The 25,295-nt window shown below is 40.8% G+C and overlaps 8 protein-coding genes across 8 annotated transcripts; 4 read left to right on the top strand and 4 right to left on the bottom strand.

The window, feature by feature from the left end:
* Positions 1-68: 68 nt before the first annotated feature.
* ATC70_004469 (uncharacterized protein) lies at positions 69-2,679 on the top strand (the record flags this gene model as incomplete). The annotated part of the gene is made up of 8 exons (XM_064823772.1): positions 69-308; positions 382-440; positions 504-568; positions 623-1,371; positions 1,430-1,611; positions 1,678-2,217; positions 2,273-2,421; positions 2,483-2,679. 8 exons carry the CDS (start codon positions 69-71, stop codon positions 2,677-2,679), a joined length of 2,181 nt encoding a protein of 726 aa, XP_064688597.1.
* Positions 2,680-2,873: 194 nt separating this feature from the next.
* ATC70_004468 (uncharacterized protein) lies at positions 2,874-3,221 on the top strand (the record flags this gene model as incomplete). Its single annotated transcript, XM_064823771.1, has 3 exons — positions 2,874-2,958; positions 3,025-3,060; positions 3,121-3,221. 3 exons carry the CDS (start codon positions 2,874-2,876, stop codon positions 3,219-3,221), a joined length of 222 nt encoding a protein of 73 aa, XP_064688596.1.
* Positions 3,222-3,405: 184 nt separating this feature from the next.
* Positions 3,406-3,991, top strand: ATC70_004467 (MFS domain-containing protein; the record flags this gene model as incomplete). Its single annotated transcript, XM_064823770.1, has 2 exons — positions 3,406-3,583; positions 3,633-3,991. 2 exons carry the CDS (start codon positions 3,406-3,408, stop codon positions 3,989-3,991), a joined length of 537 nt encoding a protein of 178 aa, XP_064688595.1.
* Positions 3,992-4,739: 748 nt separating this feature from the next.
* Positions 4,740-6,941, bottom strand: ATC70_004466 (uncharacterized protein; the record flags this gene model as incomplete). Its single annotated transcript, XM_064823769.1, has 7 exons — positions 4,740-4,819; positions 4,882-5,080; positions 5,158-5,513; positions 5,582-6,242; positions 6,300-6,680; positions 6,753-6,855; positions 6,913-6,941. The coding sequence occupies 7 exons, from the start codon at positions 6,939-6,941 to the stop codon at positions 4,740-4,742; spliced, it is 1,809 nt and encodes a 602-aa protein (XP_064688594.1).
* Positions 6,942-12,106: 5,165 nt separating this feature from the next.
* On the bottom strand, positions 12,107-13,081 carry DPS1 (aspartate--tRNA ligase dps1; the record flags this gene model as incomplete). The annotated part of the gene is made up of 3 exons (XM_064823768.1): positions 12,107-12,433; positions 12,502-12,923; positions 12,997-13,081. The coding sequence occupies 3 exons, from the start codon at positions 13,079-13,081 to the stop codon at positions 12,107-12,109; spliced, it is 834 nt and encodes a 277-aa protein (XP_064688593.1).
* A 3,490-nt stretch (positions 13,082-16,571) lies between these two features.
* On the top strand, positions 16,572-20,759 carry YIP3 (Prenylated Rab acceptor 1; the record flags this gene model as incomplete). Its single annotated transcript, XM_064823767.1, has 9 exons — positions 16,572-16,598; positions 16,651-16,720; positions 16,788-17,042; positions 17,108-17,220; positions 17,275-17,370; positions 17,438-19,975; positions 20,033-20,325; positions 20,385-20,515; positions 20,584-20,759. 9 exons carry the CDS (start codon positions 16,572-16,574, stop codon positions 20,757-20,759), a joined length of 3,699 nt encoding a protein of 1,232 aa, XP_064688592.1.
* A 76-nt stretch (positions 20,760-20,835) lies between these two features.
* PSD2_1 (phosphatidylserine decarboxylase) lies at positions 20,836-21,981 on the bottom strand (the record flags this gene model as incomplete). Its single annotated transcript, XM_064823766.1, has 6 exons — positions 20,836-20,900; positions 20,954-21,013; positions 21,077-21,265; positions 21,321-21,696; positions 21,777-21,843; positions 21,905-21,981. 6 exons carry the CDS (start codon positions 21,979-21,981, stop codon positions 20,836-20,838), a joined length of 834 nt encoding a protein of 277 aa, XP_064688591.1.
* Positions 21,982-22,134: 153 nt separating this feature from the next.
* On the bottom strand, positions 22,135-24,885 carry ATC70_004462 (uncharacterized protein; the record flags this gene model as incomplete). Its single annotated transcript, XM_064823765.1, has 8 exons — positions 22,135-22,174; positions 22,229-22,377; positions 22,623-23,714; positions 23,781-23,984; positions 24,041-24,082; positions 24,137-24,199; positions 24,256-24,318; positions 24,379-24,885. The coding sequence occupies 8 exons, from the start codon at positions 24,883-24,885 to the stop codon at positions 22,135-22,137; spliced, it is 2,160 nt and encodes a 719-aa protein (XP_064688590.1).
* Between the last annotated feature and the right edge of the window lie 410 nt (positions 24,886-25,295).

Genomic DNA, 25,295 nt, shown 5'->3' with positions numbered 1-25,295 from the left:
TTTGCTATATAGATGTACTTTTTCTCTTTCTTTTGAACATTTTATTATACAAAGACAAACATAACAGAATGGTTTCCTCTTCACTGCCTTTATTTCCTCAACTGGCAGAGATGAGCGACGAAGAAAAATACGGCATAGTCGCTCGTTTTATACCCTGCGACTTGTGCTCAACGTGTAAAGGCTGGCATCCTTACGAGAGCAATCAAGCCAACTGCCAGTGTGGACACGATACCTTTCACCACATTGATAATGCGCAAGACTTGGACCGCAGACTCAAGGTCGCATTTAGACTGAACGAATTGCTCGAAGTAGATACTTATCATTGTACCAGTATCCTGATCCTACTATTGACACACACACTTTCTCTTTGGCGTATTGTAGGAAAAAGGGAAAATGGACGATTACGATTACGAAGACCAAGACATTCTCTCCCTGAAAAAGTAAGGCAACCACACATTCTAGCAACAGGCAACATGCTGATGGGCACCGCATTTTGCATATAGACAAATTTTGTACAACGCATCGCGAATGGAATCCATCTCTGATGGCTCTTCTTTATCGCCTCAAGGTATAGGTTCACTGGGAGCAGGAATGCATAGCCACCATTACTAATTTAAAATAGACCTGAAAAGAAATAGAGACGCTGCTTCTTTGAACGACAATGACAACGCAAACCATGACAGCAAAAGGATGAGATCAGAAACTGCGCAACATACTGACACCGAGAACGAAAATGAGGATGAGGAGGAAGACGAAGAAGAGTTCCAGGAAGAAGAAGAAGAGGAAGAATCAGAAGAGTCGGAAGAGGACGAGGAGGAAGAAGATGAGGAAGAAGAAGACGACGATGAGGAATCGGAAGAGGAATCAGAGAAAGAGGCAGAGTCTGAAGACGACCATGAAGAGTTTGATGATCAAGCAGACAACGACAAAGAAGCAGATCAAAAGCCATCTTCACCACCCAAAGACACAAATAAAGCGCCAAATCATGATGTGAAAACGGACGATCAGACAGTCTTGGAGACAGAAGATGCTAAAGAACTGCCACGTGGAAATACAAATGCTGATCAGAAAAGGCCCGTGGTGAAGACAGAGACAAATATGGACCTGGATCCGCCTGCGATAGAATTGATCACAAATGAAGAGCAAAACCTACCTACCACTACTGCGACTACATCCCCTACACCGACTACTAATACCACTAATACAACGACTACAACAACATCAGCATCAGAAAATGGCAACAACACCACAAATGACCAGGAGGAAGACGATGATGCAATTATACCAGATGTGATTTTCAAGAATGAAGATATTGCAGCAGACTCACAGGAGCAAGACGACGAAGTGAGTCGGATGTTGAGAGAGTTCATGGTAGGCATCTAGCAACACGATATGACACAGAGCATCCATCTCATCCAGCGTGAATTAGCCTGCAGAAAAAAAAGAGAGTCCTGCTATGATTGAAGAGAGGCAAGGCGACATCAAGACGCAAGTAGTGCTGAATGATGGTGCACGACAAAGCATGATCTTGTTGACAGGGCTGAAAAATATCTTTCAAAAGCAATTGCCCAAAATGCCGAAAGATTACATTGCTCGATTGGTCTATGACAGGTAAGTTATGATGCTGCTATCCTTTGGTCAACTGATGATTGAGCACACATACACACACTCGAGCAGAAATCATCGAAGCATAGCATTGATCCGTAATCCACACAAGGTGATAGGCGGTATTTGCTATAGACCGTTTGACGAGCAAGAGTTTGCAGAAATTGTATTCTGTGCGGTTGCCTCCACAGAACAAGTCAAGGGCTATGGTTCGTTCATTATGAATCATTTGAAAGACTATGTATCTGGCCATACAAATGTCAAGCACTTTTTGACTTATGCTGACAACTTCGCTGTTGGCTATTTCAGAAAGCAAGGATTCACCACAGAAATTACGCTGGACAAACGAAAATGGGTTGGTTACATTAAGGATTACGAGGGTGGCACCATTATGCAGTGCACCATGGTGCCTCGCGTCAAATACCTTCAAGTGCAGGACATTTTAGGAATTCAGCGTAATGCGATTTTGAAAAAGATACAAGAGCAGTCCACAGAGCATGTAACATATCCTGGTCTACGCATGCCGATCAACAAGAACGGCAAGCGATCCATTAATCCATTAGAAGTACCGGGGATCAAGGATTCTGGATGGACACCAGAGATGGATATATTGTAAGTCAACATCACAGGATCATGGCCACCCATTGCTTATTATCCCCATCAATAGATCAAACAAACCTAGACATTCGCCCTACTACCATCAAATGGTACACATTGTAGAAGAGATGCAAAACTATACACATTCTTGGCCGTTCCTGGAGCCTGTCAGTGTAGATGATGTAGCAGATTACTATGACATTGTTAAGGATCCGATGGGTAAGTTGCTGGAAAAAAAACAGGGTTGCCATGCTACCCAAGTCTAATCCATCTATACTAGATCTGGCTACATTGGAAGAAAACGTCAAAGCAGACGCTTATCCTACAATGGAAGATTTTGTCAAAGATACACAAAAGATTTTTGAAAACTGTAAATTGTACAACGCTGAAGATACCGAATATGCCAAATGTTCAGCTAAATTGGAAAGGTTCTTTAATGAAAAAGTGCGTGCTGCCACTAGAACTAAAAATGAATAACCTACACATATATCCCGTCCTCTCTCTTTTTCGTTTTCCTGTACATATTAAACATCCCTCCCAATAAGAAACGTCACTTGGATATGTAATGTTGCAAAGAAACACGTGTTTGTTGACAAAATCTTTTATATACATCTGATTATACTTTCTTTCTCTCTCTTTCTTCTTTCTTCTTTTTTTTTAAACTTACAAAAATGGGAGAATCTCGTACTGAATTATTAGCCTGGTTGAACGATCTGTTGCAGACTAGATATACCAAAATCGAACAAGCAGGAACAGGTAACTGAATTATTCCAGGTCAGGTCAAGTGGAAATGGGCTAAAATTTAAGGGGAATCATAAATAGGTGCTGCATACTGCCAGATCTTCGACTCCATCTATGGTAAGAAAGAGAAAAAGGAACTCTCTTGGCGTGCAATGATTGATGGTCGATGATGTATAGGTGATGTGCCTGTAAGCAAGGTTAAATTCGAGGCAAAATTAGAGTACGAGTATGTTGGAAATTACAAGATTTTACAAAACGTATTCAAGAAGCACAAGTAAGTCTTGATCAGCCTGTGAATGCGTGATAGTAACCTGACTAACGCTTTCTGGTTACCAGGGTTGACAAGGTAGTTTATCGATCGTATGGAGGATATCAGGAGAGATGTGTCTCAACAGTTTGATTTTGTAGATTGTACCTGTCGATCGCTTAATAAAGTGTAAACTACAAGACAACTTGGAATTTATGCAATGGGTAAAGAGATTCTGGGAGCAAAACTATCCAGGAGGTGAATACGATGCCTTGAGTCGTCGCAAAGGATTAGGCAGCGCACCTAGCGTTGGCACCAATCGATCTTCTACAACCTCCAATGCAGGCTCCGGCCGAGTCAGTTCTGCTGGTAAAAAGGCAACTAAAACGCCAGGTATGTTTCAACACGAGCCATAGATATCGTCTTTAACACATATGTATAGCAACTCGCAGTGTCAGTAGAGGTGGTCGTGCTAGTGTGTTGGACAACCATTCAGCTTCCATGATTATCGAATTGAACAAGCAAATTGCCGAACTCAAATTGACTGTAGACGGCCTCGAAAAGGAGCGTGATTTCTATTTTGGTAAATTGAGAGAGATTGAGATTGATGTCCAAGACAATATGGAGCAAATTGACGCTACATGTGCAAAGCTTGAAACCAACCCTGAAGAACACGAAGCTTTCCCTATTTTGCAGGGTATTCAAACCATTTTATACAGCACAGAAGACGGTTTTGAACAACCTCCTGAGGATGAGGAAGGAAAGGCATTAGAAGAAGAATATGATGATGAAACTTTTTAGATGTATATTCCCTCTATTACCACAACTACACATATCCCAACAAAATAAAATTACTTGACATGGCCTTTTTTTTGATACTCGGTATTACTTTTGACAAAGATCCAAACTGCTGTTGACATGGAGAGGGTAGTATGACATCAGTCAAGGCATTGTTTCCAGGATAATAGTCAAGGACGCTTGAAGGATACACAAATGAGTTGCGGCAAATGAGCCACATAAACTGTATAGTGGATGTACATGCATCGTGAAGCAGCGTTATCGGGTGCATCTTATAATGGTTTGCACTCATTTCACTGCCTTATTATGGAATTTCACCAAATAGCAGACAAAATGAAACACTGTTTTATCCATTGATAGAACACAAAAGGCTTTAGCTCATTCTTGAAATGTCATACAAAATGTCATCGTAGTACTACCGAAATTGGCATAAATCAGACTTTAGAATGGCGCACGTCATTTGGCACTGGGAGGTATTGATGGTTGATAACATTAGATAATTTCCTACACGGCTTGCACATAGGTTCTAGTATCTTTACTATCAGATTGATGCTTTTATGCATTATAAGGGTGCCGTTTGAAGCGATCAAGCTATGTTTATCACTCCAAATCTCATTCAAATCAGCTAGTAATCATTACTTTGAAAGTGTAGTGATAAATTGTGATGGATTGGAGTATACATGCATGTTTTATTAATTTTTTTCAGCAAATTAGATTTTAAACAAGAATAGGAAACTAAAGGTATCTACATCTAATCAGAACTACTGCCAGAATCATCGGAATCAGAGCCTGAGGAGCTATCAGAATCGCTTTCACTTGAGGACTCGTTATCTAAAAGCAAAAGCATAAGTCAATCAATAGCATCAAATGAAATCTGATACGACGCTACATACCTGAATTGAACTTTTGTAATGTCTTCTCGAGTTGTCTTATTTGACGATCAGAGTCTCTTTCTGAGTAATGAGTTCTTGCTCTCTTTGATGACGGCGAAGAAGACTTGTGCACCAGACTTTCGCCAGTTACAAATTCATGCAACCTGTGCAGAGTACGTCTATCAAGTGAATCGATGTCCAACACAATCTCCTCTTGTCCCTGCTAATAAGAAAAGAAGATACGCTTGTAAGCAAATATCCCACTGATCAACCTCTCCCCCGCCTCTCCATACTTACTCCATTCAAATTAGGCATTGAGCTCTGAATGATATTGACCACAGTGTTCAAACGATCGCCTGTCAATTCGTTGATTTGTTCACTCAAATCCTTCTTTTGTTGAAAGGTGAATTCAGGGAATTCCTCGACGACTTGTTTGGCAGGTACTTTAGCAGCCGTTTGTGGCTCTTTCTTCTTTGTCACCCGCTTTCTCTTTTCCTTGGTGACAGCAGGCTGCTTCTTTTCCTTCACAGCAGGCTTACTTGTACGGCGAATGACCTTCTCTGGCTTCTTCTTCTTTTGTGATTTTATCGAAGCAATTTGCTGAGTGATAGTTGCAATGTGGCGCTCAAGCTCTGCAATTCTCTGATCCCGGTCTGTTTTTTTTTTCATAGCAAACAATTAGATCAGAGCTCCAGCATCGTTCCCGCGCCTTTTTACTTACCATCTTCATCAGAGTCATCAGCTTCATGCATGTCCTCATCGTCTCTATCGAGAACATCTTCATCATCGTCGCCTCCTTCATCAAGGACAGGCGAGGGTGAGCGAGTAGCAGGTTTTTGAGCCCATTTCTCATCAAAAACTTTTTCTAGCTCACGACCCATTTTGTGGACAGGTAATGTAGGTGGGTTGTATAGATAACAGTTGTTGAACATCAAACGAATGTCTTGCTCGAATTGCTCAGGTTCATTGTAGTCGCCCTCGGTGAGCTTTCTTTCGATAGTGGCCAGATCCATTGGGTGCTTGACAATGTTAACATAGTCAGGAATATTGAGAGCAACGACATCAACAGGAGCCAGGAAGGGATAGTTAATGTCTCTATACTTGTTTTTCTTCAATTCACGCAATGTCTGAGTGCAAAACTTCATACGGATATCATTCTTTCGAGGATTACGCCTTTTTGTCATTGGCTCAGGATAGTCTTTGGAGGGTGGTGGATGGATCTCTCTCTTTGGTCTTCCGTCTTCAGAGGCACGATGAGATGCTGATTCTATGGCTACATCATCTTGCGATGCCTTGGATTTGGGGTTCTTCTTTCTTCTCTTGACTTTTTCTTGATCATCATCATAATATAAAGGGGATAAGGATCTTGCAGGAGTAGATGCCTATGTAAAAAAATCAGTGTTCTGTAACGGTTGGCAATCCCTTCAATGTATACATACGTTATTAGATGGTGGCATTTGTCTCAAACTCTTTTCGAAAGCTGTTTCTACATTTTGACACAGCATGGAGATCATGGCTTCGGGACCGTTGAACTTGTAGCAATTCATGAAAACCAATCTGATATCGCTGATGAAATCCTCTACATTATCGTATTCTCCAGAATTCAACTTTCGGTCTACTGTGGTGAGGTCCATTGGATATTTGATGACTTTTGGATAATCAGGCACGTTCAATTTCACATAATCAACAGGGTGTAAGAAAGGAGCTGCGTCTCTGTGCTTCTTCAGATTTCTCATGATGGCTCCACAGTATTTAATTTGGTCGCGAGTCATGTTGGTTTTACCAATTGGGGTAGAAGGTGAAAGCGAGTTTGTTCTTGACTACATATACCAAAAGCAAAGAGCTAAGAATGGTGGATCCCATTTCATTGATTAAACAGCAATAATCCTTACCTGCTTTTTGATGCCTTTTCCACGATCCAACAGTGATACGTTTTCCTTGAGCTCCAATTTGGGCTTGGTTAATGTTGTGTCAATTTCTTCAAACTCTTCATGACTAGAAATAGAGCATTAGACATTTAAACGCGTCAACATTTCATGACATCTATATTACGTTAAATTTGGCGAAGTGTCTGTATTCATATTATGATATCTAGATGATTCGCGGAAAATAATTTCAGATTGCAATAGTGAGCCAGGGTACAGTATATAGTAAGATGTTCAGATGAAAGACAACGCACAAGGTAAGAAGGAAAGAGATGGAAAGAGAGAGTTAATTAAGGGTCAGAAACAGCGCAACCTGTCGTATTCATACCTTGATAGATTCTAGGTTCCTTTTATTAGAGAAATGTAAACGGGATACTATATCTAGAATTTGAGCCAAGAGACAGAAGGAGGAAAAAACAAAAAAAAAAAAAAAAAGAATCTGATTTATGTAAGATGAAAAAAAAAAAAAGGCAAATGATGTTTGCACCCACCTTTATATTGCTTTTTTTTCGTTTTTCCAGCTTTCTCGACTGTGTGACTGTAGCTGAATGTGATCAACCAATTACATGGATCATTACGCATCGCTTAGACCTTGGTTTGAAGGTTTAATGCTAGGCATTTCACAAAGAAACAATCCAGAAGCATTACAGACGATCTACATACAAGCAGGCCCAAAAATCTAGGCTAAATGGCAAGGTTTTTGATGGAGGACAACAGGATAATGCGTGTTTTGTTACGTACCAGCATTGCAGCACATGTTAATGAGTATCAAGCTCAAGGGGGGGGGGGCGGTCAGCGTCTAGTAAATTTCACTAGATGTGAATTGAGATGGCTCTCAATACACCTCTGCATGCTCCTATTCTTAGTATGTAGATATAGCTTTTGGCATTTGGTAGCAACAACATCTGAACTACAGCAGTTGGTAATTTAAAAGGAGATGAGAGCGTGAAAAGCGCCATTGATAAACCAGCTATTTCTCTCAATCATTGCAAGGGATTGAGCTACAAAAACCAGGACCACAAGCCAACTGAACAACTAAACATGATACGACTCGAAATGGCTCACTATTTTTCATATCTCAGGATGATCAAACGGGAATTTTCAAACACGCTATGGAAACAAAAACAAATGTTATCAATACTATCATCAGAATCGATGTTCATTAAAATTCAACATTTACAAAGAAAATTTGAAACGAAGTGATTTTTTTTGGCAAAATAATTTTTATTTAATGTTTAAAATGATAAAGAAATGAAAGCCATGCAAGTAAGATACCAGACAGACGCTGTAGTGAATAAATGTTAGTAAAATTGCAATCATAAAATTTGCTAATAGAAAATCTTTATAAATATGCTGCCTCATCGATCTTGGTGATATTTTATAACCTCATTATCTCTCAGAAGTAGCAAATATGTTTATAATCCTTGGCCAGCAGATTTACAAAGAGCACAATGCCGTAAAACAAAGGACACAAGGTTCTTTATACAACGACATCGCACATGAACACCTTGATTTAATGTTGTTGATACATACCTTTCTTCTAAATCACTACTTGTTCTTACAGTTTAGCACTAGACAAAACTTCGCAAAGAGTGGATACTAGCTGTCTCTTTTATATTTGTTTTTTTTTTCGCAATCAGTTCTGGACAAAAATTTTTCTGCTGAAGACTGCGATAATCAGCAGTCAGTAGTGTTGTTGGTTGTTTGTTCCACCAGGTTGTTCCGACCTCATGCCTCTGGCATTGATGAAGGTCATTGCAGGTCTACATAGTCTGTCAAATGTATGATAAGATCAACTATATAGCATCACCCAATTGCCACACATCTGTCAGAGTATTTCTCATTAATATTGATTCTAAAAATGTAGGTTTGTAGAGAGAAATGACAGCAAAGTACAACTTTTCATTTACAAACATGCCTTGCAACTCTACAGTAGATATTCCCTGGGCCGATGCCAGAAATCCAAGGACTTACCCCTGATCGGAGCTCTAATATTAAATAGCTGGTGATTTATGATTGCTTCCTTGAACTACTTTTCATATCGCACAAAGTAGGGATCAAAGGGTGGTTAATCAATATTTAAGTCATAAAAACTTCCTTCATACATTAGTAGTACAGATCCTGTATCGCAAATAAGGGTCTAGCTGTCTATATAGAGCGAAAACTTGCATTACTGAATGAAAAGATGGATTTCAGCGGATAATCTACTCTAAACAGAAAGTCTGCTATCTTCACTATATATACTGTAAAACATTCAAACAAGCAAAGGTGTAAAACCATAGTGCTCAAGCAGCAAATTCTGTTACTCGTTTCCATTATTATCAGGCTTACCAACAACGTAACGTATCAAAATTTGCATGAATTAGCCTTACCAAAATCAATATACTTCCCATTCGAATTAGAAGTTGCACAGGCTGCAGAACTGCCCTTAAAAAAGCACAGCTACCAGAGGTGTAATTCATACAATGGAAATAGAAGCCATAAAGCAAAAATTCACCCAAATTGGACAATTTTCAGGCCTTCATATGTTGACATGTAAGCCTTTCAGAGCCACCGGAATAACGCCAAACAATTTTACTTGAATAATAGTAACTTCCTTGCACCTTTGCTCAACTTTTTTTGGGACCAAAAAAACATGGCCAAAAATCGACCAAAAAGCATGAGGTACCCTTCATGCTCTTCATCAAAAATCAAACGATTACATTTTTCGCCTTGAAAATGAAGACTTTTACTGTGGTATATATCACATCAAAATGTTTCTCTCGATCCAAAGCAACCCCTAAAACCACTTTTATCAGGTCTTCATATGCAAAATTTCGACATTTTGGCCAAAAATTTCATTTCGAATTTTATTAAATTGCTCAATAACTTCAGTCAAAACACTTATTACAATTAGAGTCATTGGAAGTGTCTTGAAAAGTATTGCAAGACTGTATTAGGAAGCGTAGGGCGATCATTACAGTTTATATAGTCGAATATCGTAAAATAGATTAAAGAGGTCGAAAAAAGACAAAATCTGTCCAATCTTGAACAAAAAAATCGGAGTTTGAATCAATTTTGGCGGTGGCATTGCCTAAATGCCTTTCTGTTGATGACAATGATGATTGCGATGCTGATTAAATGGGGATCATGGAATTGAAAGGACAGTGTCTTAGCGCAAATGCTTTTATTGGGAGATTTTCCCTATAAAGATGTCTTTTGCAATGACAATATCTCAAAAAAGTCGCTGTAGATCTTACACAAGCCCTGTATTTACTTATGATCAGCTTTATGTCGCCATCTTATTAAGAGCATCAGCAGCAGTGAATTATATGACAGTTCTATTATCAGAAAATGGTGGTTGTGATGTAAAACTTGAATTTTCTTGCATATCGTCTTAATAATAGGCTTCGTTTGATATCAGTGTAAGCTAAAACGATGCTAAGGGAGATACCTCCTCTCCTCCTCCTGGTGGCTCTAATATATCCTTTCTTTTACTAATAATAAATTGTTTAAAAGCTACTTGATATAGCAACATTTTATTGCGTCTGATTTAAAAAGTCTTTGGCGAGAGCTCACAGGGCGACGCCGACATCAAGCGTAGCGAGATTGATCGGTTAGTCTTTCTTAAATACAACATCTTAATTACAAGTATCAGATCAATATGCAAGGTGTCGGAAAACACTCTGGTCAAAACCGCTTGATCATACCTTGCTTCGCTGTCATGGGGCAATGGGTCAAAGTCATGCTGCGCATTTTTTGGCGTAGCAATAAGTGAAGGACTCAGCTTTTCTACGCGTTGTATTAATGCTAAAAACTTGTGTTCAGAACCATTATATGCCTGCTTTGAAAGGTTACCAGGCATACAAATGGATGTTCAGTTGCTCTATTGGTTGTCACATAATTTAGCTAGCAAAACTGTGACAAAACCTATAAAATAGCCAGCGTTTTGGCACTTATTTATGCTCGTTCTGTCAACTCAACCTGGTTCCTGGGCTAATTGAATTTTGTTCCTCTTTGTTTGCTCTACAAAATGAGATCGCGTTTGGACGTCTGCGATTTTTCCTTTGAAAAGTCGTTTTCTCAACCCTCATATTGGAGTTTACAGTGGCAAAAACACGTTTTTCTTTAATAGCAATACAGAAACGCCTTTGTGGTATTTCAGTTTATAAAATATATTTAGGGCATGTGTTGGCAAATAGCTATGTGCAAAAAGAATTTTATATGCGTCACCGAAGCAAACGTCAATTTTGAGTATTCACATTTTGATTAATTTGGCTGGGGCAAACCTTCTTGGCAATGTAGATCCATGAGAGCTAATACTATAGCTTCGAATAAGGCCTCAAACGGTTGGTAGGTTTTGGGACTACAAGAATAAATAGTGCTGCCAGAAAATTGTTGCTGGCTAGATATGTGCTTCATTCAATAAACCCTGAAAAACAGACTTCTCTGATACAAATTGCAGTTTCATCACCAAGAACAGTACCATTCGATGCGCATTTTAATCAAGTACAAACTTACTATGCTCTGGAAATGATACTTAGTACGGAGTATAGCACGTTTGAACGATGCCAAAAGATACCACCCTGATCTTGATTTAACTAGTTTGATGATGGAATTGAACAAGCGCTTTGACACTCAAATAAAATATAACGATGACAGATCGAAGCATTGGATGTAAATTGGACACCACTAAAGACGAATAAACGCTATGTATACTCATTTGGAATCAAATATTGGCATGAATAAATTAGTGCATGCTGACGAATGTGGACAAATCAAGGAACAAAAGACTAATAAAAAGAAAATGCTATTTTGACAAATCTTACACATTATCCTTTATTTGCAACCAATCATAATCGAATTGCCGCGTAAGGATTCGTCTTCTGGTTTATGATTACAATCGCTATAAATATTGACCGAATTAGTTACAGACTTTGGTTCTTCAGAATCTCCACCAACAAATTCTTAATCAAATCAACCAAAATGTGTGAACGTACAACTTGCGATAACTGTAAAAAGCCTACTTGGGCTGGTAAGTTGACAACAAAATCTATTACTCCAATCAATCATATTCAATTTTGTCAATTGTATAGGATGTGGCCAACATATCGAAGAAGCTTTAGAGGGTGTTCCCAAAGAAGAACGTTGTGTCTGTCCTGGTATTTTTGCCCGTATCAAAGCTGCCTTGGGATTTTAATCTATTAAGCCCACAACATACAACATATTCCTTAACTACTATTAAATCATTCCATTTATTTTATTAATACAATTGTTTTTTCTCTGATTTTTCGATCTGTGATAAATATATATAATCTTTTAAAAATGCCGGGTTAAAAAATCTAAGCAGAGCCAATGTTGAGGAGCATATTTGATCCACTGCCATTCTTGTTGCTAGGCAAGTAAGTAACGTTACGAGCTTGAGACAATGTTTGTGCAATATCCTTTGAGGCTTCGATCTTTCTGAAAGCAATGAATCCATCACCAGCCTTGGAAAGTGCTGTTGAGATCATTTCAGCGGCTTGAGAATCACCTTCAGCACGGATAATGGCAGCTTGCTTCTCTTGTTCTGCACGTTCGACAATGAACTTGGCACGTTCAGCTTCTTGTTGAGCGATTTGCTTTTGTTCGACAGCGTTGGTGAATTCCTTACCAAAGGTCATGTGGGTCTAAATGACATGTCAGTAAGCTCTGTTCCAGCTCAAATCCCTTCCTGAATCCCTCCTCAAATACTTACAATAGAGACATCTTCTAAGGCAATGTTAAATTCTCTAGCACGCTTGTATAATTCTTCACGGATCTTGGCAGAGACAACCTCACGTTGAGTAATCAACTCAGAAGCATCGAATTGAGCAACAATAGATTTCAAAACTTCGTTACCAATGGAAGGCAAAACTCTTTCGTCGTAATCCTCGCCCAAGTTTTGATAGATTGAAGACAAGTTCTTAAGTTCAGGGCGGTGCAAGACACGCAAAGTCAAAGAGACCATTTGCATATCCTTTGAACCAGTGGTGGTGGAAATGTTGCGAGGCTTGGTACGAACATCGAACAAGACGGCACGTTGGAGCCAGGGAACCAAGAAGTGGGTACCCTCGCCAACAGAGGAGGGCTTGACACCTTGAATACGATCGAAAATAACAGCACGATAACCACCCTGGACTGTACCAATGAACCAAAGAAAAAACCCCCGAAGCTGTTAGTTTTGACACATTACATTGGATTTTAAACTTACCATCATACATGGCGGATTGAGCACCACCGATAAGGAGACCAGCAGGAATAGCGAGTTTAGCAATCTTTTCGAGGATAGCAGCCATTTTGAATATATGTATCTATTAAAGTATACTTTAAGAGAGAAAAAAATATAACAAGAACGGTCGAAAATGCTAAAAGGTGGGGGGTAAGAGCCCCAAACGTCATGGGTTGTGACTCGAGTCCAGTGTTGCCTACTGCGAGAAGATTGACAGCTTGGCTGGCGGAATCCATCTGTATAGGAAAATGCACATAGATCCTACTATTGCATATCGAAATGTCGCATCTTAGCCTACCACTATAATACGAAAGGCCTCCATAGCTATGAATCTGCTTCCCTACAACGCTCCTTGTCTACATCAATGAGACAATTCGTATATGGGCAGACGGCATAGTTGCATTGCCTCTTACTACTCGGAAATGTACAAATCGCAGCATAATTTGTATACATTTGGGTCGTCATTTCTTGGGCTAGAGGCCGCGCTAGACCGCCAGAATAGTACCAAACGTTTTCTCTCATCTAGCACTTACTTACTGACACCTTTGCTCAACTTTTTTTGGGACCAAAAAAAACATGGCCAAAAATCGACCAAAAGGTATGAGGTACCCCTCATGGTTTTCATCGAAAATCAAACAATCGCATTTTTCACCTTGAAAACGAAGACTTTTACTATGGTATACGAGCCTTTCAGCACTTCGGGTGGTTTCCTGACCTACGCTTCGCTTCGGTGGAAACCAACCTACGTTCAGGCGGCTCGCGCTGCCGCGGGCCTTTGGCTAATATCCCAAAATCAACATAGCTAAAATGTTAGAAGAAGAACCCTGATTGTTGATTGATATATAATCACTAATCATATGAGTGTTTACGCTTCGGATGGTTCTCACCGAAGCGTAGCGAAGGTAGAGAACCAACCTGCGCAGCGGCAGCTAGTACTATAGATTGCTCTTGCGTATTTTATCAAAATACTGCTACTTTCATTTTGACCCTCCACTTACACATAGTAGCCCTTCATATTATCTGTGGATCTGATTCTTATGTGATGTTCTACATCCATATACACGTAGTTACTTCATATACGGGCAAGCAGCATACTGGTATTCCCACTTTTTAGTCCTTAGTGTCCCTAATACAGCAAAAAATGAGTGCATTTGAGCTGAATTTTCTTGCGTTCAAGGCCGTTTTAGATCGTCAGAATAGCCCCAAATGGTTGCTTTCATCTGGCAGTTACTTTCTGACACTTTTGCTCGACTTTTTGGGGACCAAAAAAACATGGTCAAAAATCGACCAAAAAGCATGAGGTATCCCTCATGGTTTTCATCGAAAATCAAACGATCGCATTTTTCATCTTGATAATGGAGACTTTTACTATGGTATATCTTGAATCAAAATGTTTCTATCAATCCAAAGCAACCTCTGAAATTATCTTTGTGGGACTTTGATATATAAAATTTCGACATTTTGGCCATAAACCTCTTTTCATATCTTTACAAATCATTTAATAAGTGTATTCAAAACATCTATTTTACTTAGTACCATTGGAAGCGCCTTGAAAAGTACTCCAGGAAAGCTTAAGGAAGCATGGGGTGATTATCATACTTCACTTAGTCGAATCTGCAAAAATAGCTCGATCGAGTACAAAATTATCAAAATATGTCCAATCTGGAACAAACTATGATTCTGGATTTGAATTAATTTTGGCTTGTGGGGCCAGCTGACAAACTCATGCCCTTTTCATAAGGCAATACAGTAGTAAATGCTCTTGAAGCGTATAGAAAGTAGGTGGCAGGTCATAGCACTATCGTTTATGATGATATTTTATTGCCTTCTATATCGTTCATAATGATATTTTATTGCATTCTATATTTAATAACGTTAGTCTGGACATTGACAATGCATGGGTTGCATAAAATGTCTGCAGTAAGTAATGAAATCTCTGAGGCTCTGAGACGTCGCTCAAATAAAACATTGACAGCATTGAGCAGAGGAAAGAGGGTAGAAATTACAGTGGTTTTTGTTGATTGATTGTAAAATCATTATTCTCATATGAGCCAGGTCTGATAGATGCCTTGAAACTCAGGTTCCATATTAGGATTGTAAAGTGCAAAAGTACTGAACATTTATTATGTTATGATATGAGCCAGGTCTGATAGATGCCTTGAAACTCAGGTTCCATATTAGGATTGTAAAGTGCAAAAGTACTGAACATTTATTATGTTATGATATGAGCCAGGTCTGATAGATGCCTTGAAACTCAGGTTCCATATTAGGATTGTAAAGTGCAAAAGTACTGAACATTTATTATGTTATGATATGAGCCAGGTCTGATAGATGCCTTGAAACTCAGGTTCCATATTAGGATTGTAAAGTGCAAAAGTACTGAACATTTATTATGTTATGATATGAGCCAGGTCTGATAGATGCCTTGAAACTCAGGTTCCATATTAGGATTGTAAAGTGCAAAAGTACTGAACATTTATTATGTTATGATATGAGCCAGGTCTGATAGATGCCTTGAAACTCAGGTTCCATATTAGGATTGTAAAGTGCAAAAGTACTGAACATTTATTATGTTATGACATTGAATCAAAACGTTTCTATCGGTCCAACGTAACACCTGGAAACACCTCTGTGAAACCTTATTATGCAAAATCTCGACATTTTAGCCAAAAACCTCATTTTATATTTATCAACATTGCTCAATAAGTTTGTTCACAACACTTGTTTTAATTAGTGCCATCGGACTCGCCTTGAAAAGTATTCTAAGAGAGCTTAAGAAAGCAGGGGACGATCATCACATTTTATATAGTCGAATCTGGCAAAATAGCTCAACAAGGTCGATTCTGATCAAATTTTGGCCAATCTGAAGCAAATGATATAGGTACGGCGTTTCAATTATTTTGGCTGCTGCTGGCAAAATGCCTTCTTATGAAGGCAATCGATGGTTTGCAAGCTTTTAAAAGGGAAATTGAGATTTCAATGATACTACAGCTTAATACGGCTACTTGATTTTGCTTTTATCGCAAATATACGTATATATGATAGATTTGGTTATCGAAAAATGCCCATCGTCAGACCAATCCTAACGCCAAATGTCAAGTGAATCATTCTATGAATTTAAAACCCCAAGTGCGGATTCTACTAGAAGGTATACATCCAGATACATCAGAGCTTTGATTCCTCAAGTTTATATCAAGTATGCTTCAAATAATGTATGCTATCGATCAATTAGCCATCAGAAATGGAGCATTGTGTGCATTTGCAGATCCAACAACAGTAATGATTTATGTAATGAGGATATTCAGCTTGGATCCATCTGGCTACCTACTCAAGCGAGCCTATAGCGTATTTCCCTAAACATTCAACAGCAAAGGTGGGAGCGCTTGAATGCTATCTGGATTGTCGCAAATCAACAAGCAGCCTTTGATCAGTCACTTGGCAAGCAAGTCAGCACGCGCTGGGAAGCAAAATCTACTGCCGCGTTCTTTGACCAAGCAAGACGCGCGATCCTACAACACCTCTTTTTCTCCTCTTTATTACAATCGATTTAACACACAATGCCCAGGGGAAAGAACACTAGTGTGGTAAGATACACCAAACAGGTCTGCAAATGACATTGGATCTAATACCCTGTAGGCTGAGTCTTCTTCACAAAGACCGCTTCGTAACAGAACAGTGCCTGACATGTTCAAAAAGCAAAAGGCTGGTAAGTAAATACAGCTTGAGAGACAGAATCAAACAGTGGGATAATCAGTGCATGACATATATATTAGCTGATACAAGAAGAAGAATCATTCAACGAGACTCCAGTGAAGATGAGGATGATGAAGCTGAAGAGGATGAATTGAACTCTTCTGATAGTGAGTCTGACAGTGATCATGATACAAGAACCACCAAGTCCAAGAGAAAGGCTACTGCTGCCCCCAGAAGAAAGGCGGCCAAAACAGTTCCCTCTGCCTTTCTTAACAACAGTAGTCAATTGTTGATTCCCGTAACGCAAGACTCATCCACGCAAGATAGCTTATATGGTAAGTGTACCATCTAGAGTGCGCAATGGGGATTTGTGGAAAACTGACGTTTTGCCATGGTGTAGAAAAGGCATTGATACCAGAAACTGATATGGAAGATGTTGCTGAAGCTTGGGTCAAGCACTATAAGGCACATCAACTGGCTGCATTGAGGGATTTAATCAACCTTGTCATTCGCGTACGTAGTCGTTTGCATAGAATTGTTCAGTATCTGACGTATTGTCTTTTATAGAGTTCTGGTTGTCCCATGGCCATCACTATTGATGCTATTAACCAAGAAGATGGCTCTTATGACGCATTGCAAGAACTGCAAGCAGAGCTTGTCAAGGTAAGCGGCAGTGTGTGTGTGGCATGCGGAAAAGCAAACATGAGATCTCATGCGTGTGTGAGAATAGCTTCCGCCTACAGAATATCCCTTTGTCAGCAATCTCAAGGAATTCAAGACGTTGAAGCGCAACATTCTGTTGTTCTTTTACCAAATGATTGAAATGTGCCAACACCAAGCCATCTACGACGGCGTGTTGATTGAGACACTGCAAAACTGGCTGACCACCATGTCCAGTTCCACCTACCGTCCTTTCCGTCACACGGCAACACTTGTCAGTCTTCGCATCATGGATCAACTGTGTACGCTTGCTGAAAAGGCGCAAGAAACCTTAAACAACGCTAAACGACACTTGACAGCTGAAACCAAAAAGAAGAAGCCCACCAAATCCAGAATCACCACCCTGAAGCAAACCTGCGTATTGGAGGATCGCAAATGCAAGGATTTGCAAGAGTATCTCACTGAATTCTTTGACAATATCTTTGTTCATCGTGCGCGTGATGTAGAATCTGTGATTCGTCATGAATGTTTCAAGGAACTGTGCAACTGGATGCTCAACTATCAAAGCTTCTTTGTCAGCAACAACTACATTCGCTTCTTTGGCTGGGCATTCAACGACCAAAGTGCCAGTGTCCGTTCTGAAGCACTCAAATCGCTCATTAAGCTCTACAAGGTGGAAAGTATCGCACCCAAATTGAACAACTTTACACGTCGCTTCACAGGCCGTATTGAGGAAATGGCCCTGTACGATGTGGATGTCTCTGTCCGTATCAGTGCTATTCAGTTGTGTAGTGCTCTCTACAAGCAAAACATCAACATTCTCAGCGCAGAGGGCCGTAGTCAATTGACCAACATGATTGCCTCTGATGCTTCTCGTGTCCGCAAATCAGCTGCACCGTTTGTCAAGACATTGATTGAATCCAATGTGATTGCACCACTCGTTGCTCAGGTCACTCAGACATTGACAGGCAAGAACGGTCGCCGTGCTGCCAGCACAACAGCAACACCTGTCAATACAACGTGGGTTACTTTTAAGGCTATTTCAGCATTCCTGGTCGAGCAAACAGCCAGCATCTTGGGCAATGAAGACACAGATGCTATGCAGGTCGATTTGGAGTCCATGACCAGCACACTGGTCGAAAAACGTACGTTTATCATTACCAACATCATTGAAGCTCTCTGGGGACAAATACCTCAGTTGCAAGACATCAACGCCATGACCGACTACTTGTACCGTGATCATTCGCAATCTCAACAACAACAAAATGACGACGATGCCATGGACACAGAAAGTAGTGTTGAAATCGAAGATTGCTACAGATTGACTGAAGATGAAGAGACGATTCTGGTCAATGTCTACGTTGCTTGCATTCAAACTGCCATGTCAAAGGGCTTGGACAAGAACCTGCCCGAAAGCAAAGACAGACGCAAGCTGGATGACACTTTCTGGGACGAGAACAAGAACGAACTCTCTCGCCACTTGGTTCAATCACTGCCCAAGTTATTGCCCAAGCATTTGGAAGACCCCAACCGCATGACTCGACTCGCTACATTGCCTACATTAATGAACCTGAACGTGTACATGGAATTGCGTGCTGAAAAGGAGTATGAGCACTTACTGGAAACACTCATCAGAGTCTATCTTGGTGCCACCTCCACTGAACTCTTGAAGAATTGCGCAGACTCCCTTCAACATTTATCAAAGAACACAAGTCTCAATGAACTCAATCAAACGCATCTTGGTGAATTGAAGGACGCAGTTGTTGACCAAGTCAGAGAAGCATGCAAGGGCAAGGATCTCGTCACCTGTAACTACACTCCCTCTCTGCTCCACTCCGTGTCTGTCAGCATGCTTCGTTTGTCCTGCCTGACCAACTTTTGTGATGCCACTACTGCCATGGAAGACTCTCAGGGCACCAGCATGAATGTGCTCGAGTACGCTGGCGCATTAGCTGAACGTGCTGCCTTTCTCAAGGAAGAATCAGAGGAGAAAATCAGTATCTATGCGCTTACTGTCCTCTCTCGCTACATGATGTGGAAGTGCCAAAACCTAGCTACTGCTATTGACACCAACGAGCTTGGCCTTGTCATTGAACGCCGTCGCGATTGGGTGATGGACAAATACACTGAAATTCTCAAGAGTGATGATGGCAACATTTCGGTTAAAGTCCAAGTTACTGCCTTTGGTTATTTGGTTGATCTCTACTGGTTGTTCACTAGCGATCTCTTTGAAAGCTACGGCTTGAACCGCTTGAAGACCAAGTGCCCTGCTGACCTCCAAGAGACATCTGTTGAGCTTGTCAAGGAGCAAATCAAAAAGGTCAAGCAATGCTTGGATGATTACGATGAAGACATCAAAAAAACCAAAGACGTACTTGCCACTGAAAAGGGCCATCTACACAAGCTCATGACCAGCTTCTCTCGTGGTGTTCTTATGGGCGTATTTGACATTCACTATGCTACTTTTATATTGAACCAGTATGGCACCACAGATGCTAGTTTGGATGATGTTATCAAGTCGTTGGTGGCTGAATTCCAGTCTGACTTGATTGCCAGCGAGGTTGCTGCTGACGGTATTTGTAGAGCCTACCTTGAAGCTTTGAAGAATGTAAGTTTTTGCCAATGAATGTTCTTTTAACATGTATTGATTCATATACCACCTTAGTCATTTGATACCAATGTCTCTGAAGCTGCTCGATCTGTTGATAAAACACTCAAATTAGCTCGACTAGAAGCCAACTCAATGAAGCGTGCCAATTCACAAGACGTCGCTAGAAAAGTGCCTCCTCAAATTGTCTGTGAGCGTATTCATCTCGATGGTATCACCTATTGTCTGAGCAAAGCAGCGGAGGCATATAGAAAGAACAGAGATGATGAAAGAGACAATGCCCTCAAATTCTTCAAGGTACTCACTGTGTTTAGTACTGGCCTCACGCGTGCCCGCGATGTGGCTAGAATGTAAGTGTCTATGATAGAACAGCCCCTTTTTTATCGTTACTGATTGATATATAATCTAGCCATAATCATTTGGAGGACTCCTTACAACAAAATGGATTGTACGTGGAGGAAGGCAAGAAGGAATGGGAGCATTATGTAGCCTACGTTCAATCCATTGATCAATTCTTGAAAATCAAGGGTCTTCGATATGGTAAGTTTGTCTGCTATGTATATCTAGTACATTGAATACTAAAAAAAAAAACTCCCCTTGGAATATAGATGCAACAAAGAGAGCAAATAACCCTGAAACACCAGCAGCACATGTGTTTAATGATGTTAATTTGGGCATGTTGGATGAGCCTGAAGCAGAGTCTAATCAAGATACAAATAAGCGTCCCTTGACAGAGGTAGATATGGACATTGACGAAGACTCTGTACCCAAGAGAAGACGTTAAATCATGTAAATAACCCCCCCCCCAAATTCCTAAAATATTTCTGTATCTCTTTTGCTATTATGAATAAAAATATTCCTTATTTTTTATTGTCAATGGGTCGTCGGTAGACAGTGGTGGCGGCTGCTTGAGCAGTGGGGAATACTGGCGGATGGATTGAGTCAAATGCATGTAATGCGAGCGTATCATACACTTACCCAACATGTCACAAATGTTGACATGAGGCGGTCGAGAGGCAGTGAATGTCACTAATTCGGCTGTGTTTTCCAATGTACGTGAGTCAACTTGCTGTGTTGCATAATGAATGATTGTGCACTCACCAATATCTTGGCCAACAAGCGGCTCCACGCCTTTGTAGACATTGTCCGCTTTTGTCTTGTCGCCACTGAAACGCACAGTAGAGAATTCGGTATTGACCATGCCAGGGCAAATCTGGCTTACACGAATCGGTGTATCCATGAGCTCATGGATCAAAGATCGAGTGATGGCGTCCACTGCATGCTTTGATCCTACGTTCATTTGACTATGAGCGTTGTAACTAGACCGTCGTTAGACAGCACATACCGCAATAGATACTTCCTCCAGGATAAGCTTCTTTTCCAGCGACCGATCCAATGTTGATGATATGGCCCTTATTGTTAGCTTTCATGCCAGGCAAGACGGCTTGCGTCAGGAACACAAGGCCCTTGACATTGGTTTCAAACATGGTGTCAAATGCATCTTCCGTAACGTCTGCCAAATGATCCAGGCCAATGACAAGACCTGCATTGTTTACCAAAATGTCAATATCGCTCTTTTGGGGCAATTGAGAGATGGCCGTATCAATGTTCTTTTTCTGGCGCACATCCAAAGACAATGTATCCACTTTAATGCCTGGATGCTGCTGCAGAAGCTCCTTTTTGAGTGCTTCTAGTCGCTCTGATCTACGGGCGGCCAAAATCTGGCATGTGGAAAAATTATATACAGCGACATCAATTGACCCGTGGGAATGCCTATTCTGTGCTGCTATAGAAAACTCACCAGATTTGAGCCTTGTTTGGCGAATTCCTTAGCGCAAGCTTCACCAATACCAGCAGACGCTCCTGTGCTATATTGTATTTGAACGTTCATTCTAGTGTGTACGAGGCTTGATGTTCTTGTTTGCTTACATCAAGACGTTTTTGCCCTGAAGACGAGGGTGATAGAATCTTTTCTGCACTAAACCAAAGGTGTGTTTAAACAACATTTTGCAGAAAAAAAGAAGAAAGGAGATGGACATTGATACATGCTTTCGTTTTACATACGAAATGAGTTGATTCTCCACCAACACACGTGATGTGTACAACAAAAGCAAAACAGGCACTTTGGGTTGCTCAAGAGGTTTTATTACAGATGGCATTTATGAGCGATGAATTTCAGATTGCAATTGATTCACAAGCCTACATGGTAGCCATTTAGAAACTGCCAAAAGTACATTGAATAAGAGACTGTACCTTATGAGCTGAGCATTCTCATCCACATGTGCAGTGCAGCCCCTCTTCATGTCTTGCAAGAGAGCATTGCTGTTGTTTGAGATGGTTTCCCAATGCGTCACTCTGTCTTGTAATTTGCTGCACTCTCTCTCGTATTCGACAATTTTAGCCTATGGAATATGTGGATAATTTGGATTTTGTTGGTATATAAAAGGAAGGAGAAAATAGAAAATTCATTGTAAATATTGGATTATTCAAATCATCAAGGAATAATACTACAACAACAAATCCCAAAGAAACCCATAAACAAGACATTACTATGCTTCTTCTTTAACGAATTTCCTGCAACACCACGCCTCCTCCTTTTACAGAAAAGAAAAAGAAGAAGAAGAAAAAAAAAAAAAAGAGAACTCACCTCGTATCCTTCAATATCTCGCTCGTATTTGTCAATCGTATTGTTGGTTTCTACTTGCAGCTTCTCCATGTCTTTCTGCTTGGCTGCTACGAGTGCCTTGACACGGTAAGCGTAGTCTTCCAGCTCTCTGTCTTTGGTGTCCACCACAATTTGGTACTGCTCATGCATGGTCTTGAGTTCCTGGCGATGCTGCTCTGCAATACGTATCAAGCGCTCTTCGTTCAGCACGCCGCTACCCACTATGACAGTGCTGTTGGGCCGTGTGGGCGAACTGGGAGGTGTAGTTGCTGCTAGCTTTTGCTCCAAGCTGGTGACCTTCTTTCTCAACTCCTGCAAAGCATTGGCTTTCTCTTGCGCCATCCTGTTCATTTGGTTCTCGTGTGTCTCCTTGATGTCTGCCAATCTTGATTTCAAGTCTTCGAGTTCCTTTTGCTTGACTTCCAAACGGTCCAGACAGTCTTGGTGCATGTTCTTGATGGGTTGATGTGGCTTCGCTGCATCATTGATATCGTCTCTGTTGCTGGAGGTCGTTGGGGTGGATTTAGCCGTGTGCTCCAGCCGAACAGTAGCTGCTTCCAGCGAGTTCTGCAACGTCTCTACTTGGTATAGCAAATCCTCAATTTGGCTTGATTGCTCCTCAATCTGCGTCTCCTTGTTCTCACATGCTTCGCTCAACTGATCCATTTCTTGCACATGTGCTTGTTTAAGTGCATCCATGGCTTGTGCATGAAGCTGGTCCTTGTTCTGTATCTGATCATGCAATTGGTCCAACTCTTGTTGCGCGCTTCTAGTCTTCTCCAGCCATGCTTGTGCAGTATCATCGCTGCCATTCTGCAGCTGTCGAATTTCTTCTCGGTATCTCTTCTCAAGCATTTCAGCCGTGTGCTGCGATTGACGCTTCACCTCTTCCAATGCAGCAGTCGTGGCATCCAGCTCACTCTGGATCTTTCTCATGTGGCTGTTGGTTTGAGCTTCTTGCAAGTCCTGGATTTGTTGCTTTAATGCAGATACAATAGATTCTTGTTCTTTTTTAAAGGCTTCCTGCAGCTCTTTTTCATTGTTCAATGCCTTGGTGAAATCCTCCTTTTGAGCCTGTGCAAAGTAGAATGGAAGGAGTCAATCATTAGAGTGCTTGCTAGTTAATCTCGTCTTTGTTACCAGTAAAGCCAGCTCATGATCCTGTTTAGATTGCTCTTGTTTTTGAGTGTATTCGGCATGCACATGTTGAATCTTTGCTTCATACTCTTGGTTCAATTCCACTCTGAGCGCAGCTAATTCAGCTTCCCGCTTTTTGTCTTGATCCTGCAGTAATTGGTCCATTTCCAATTGATGCAATTTCCCGAGTTTGTCCTCTGCCTCCTTCTGTATGCATTATTGATGAGATCAGTCAATTTAAAATTGAGCCCACAAGTACTTACAACACGCTCATTGTCGTCATTATTGATCTCCGTTTCAGCATTCTAGAAAAACTTGTCAGTCCACACGGGTCAGGTTTTGCAACGGTGAGTGATTACCGATTGAAGTTGGTCTTTGAGTGCTTGCACTTGGGCTTCAAGAATGGAAATTTCTTCTTGAGTCTAAACGGGCAGAGACACGCTCAGCTGCCATGAAATCATGAAATGAAATGCCGTACCTGAATCTTTAATTTCGATGCACTCTCTTTCAAACTCTGGATCTCCTTGTCTTTCTCGGCAAGCTAAGACAACGGCTATAGTCAGTATGCAGAGCCGGATCCGTGATTGCATATAGATCTTACTTGGTCTTTGATCGTTTGGACTTCTGCCAATGACTCCAGACCAGCGGGCGTCGATAGCCTCTTGTTGCTCATGGCTGAACCGGATGATGAATGACTGACATTGACAGACGCTCTTCGAGCAAGTGGTGACATGGATGCTCTGGTGTTGGAAGCGGTTGGCACAATGGACGATCTGCGCTTTGGGTTTGGCGAGGTAGGTGACTTTGCTGCACCATTCACATTAGCGGTACGATCCACCTTGATGGAAGAAGGAGCGACCTTTTTCCGAGTAGCTGTAGGTGGACTGGGACTTGAAGTCAAGTTCCGGGTTCTGGAGACTGAAGGTGAGGATGGCTTGTTATTCATCGATGTCTTTCTGCCAAGAGTGGAAGGAGGAGATGTTGTTGCTGGCTTTGTAGTGGCTGTAGTAGAGCCAGGTGCTGCTCCCCCAGCTTGTATGCCCAGCTCTGACAGCAAAGATTTCCTCTTGGCGACAGATGGCTTTCTTGCAGCCGGATTATCAGACATTTGCTCGAAATCTAGACAAGAAAGAAAGAGAAAGAAAGAGACCGAGAATTTTGAAAAAAGGGGTTACGATGAAATAAATTTAATTTTTAGTGCAACATGAATCTGTAACAAGACAGAAGCATGTTATCCAATTCGGGCATGGATGCACGAAAAACCACAAATGCTAAAAGCGAAGCTTATTTCTGTTGCGTGTAGATTGGATTGACAGCTGGCAAGTGCATCAATGTAGCATATTTGCAGCCATCTTGTCAGCGGTTTGTATACTATCAAATATCCAAATGATGAATCAGTATGGAAATCAGGCGTAAATCACGCTGATCTATCAGATGTGTAATTACACACTTTCATGCAACAATCAATGAACAATGTGACTATGATAAAATGCCATCGAGTAAAGTAAATGTTTCATT

The sequence above is a fragment of the Mucor velutinosus genome (genome assembly GCF_035048745.1).
Source record: "Mucor velutinosus strain NIH1002 chromosome Unknown tig00001540, whole genome shotgun sequence".
Classification (NCBI taxonomy): domain Eukaryota; kingdom Fungi; phylum Mucoromycota; class Mucoromycetes; order Mucorales; family Mucoraceae; genus Mucor; species Mucor velutinosus.
The sequence above is the reverse complement of the archived record's forward strand: the minus strand, read 5'-3'. Positions and strand labels throughout refer to the sequence as shown.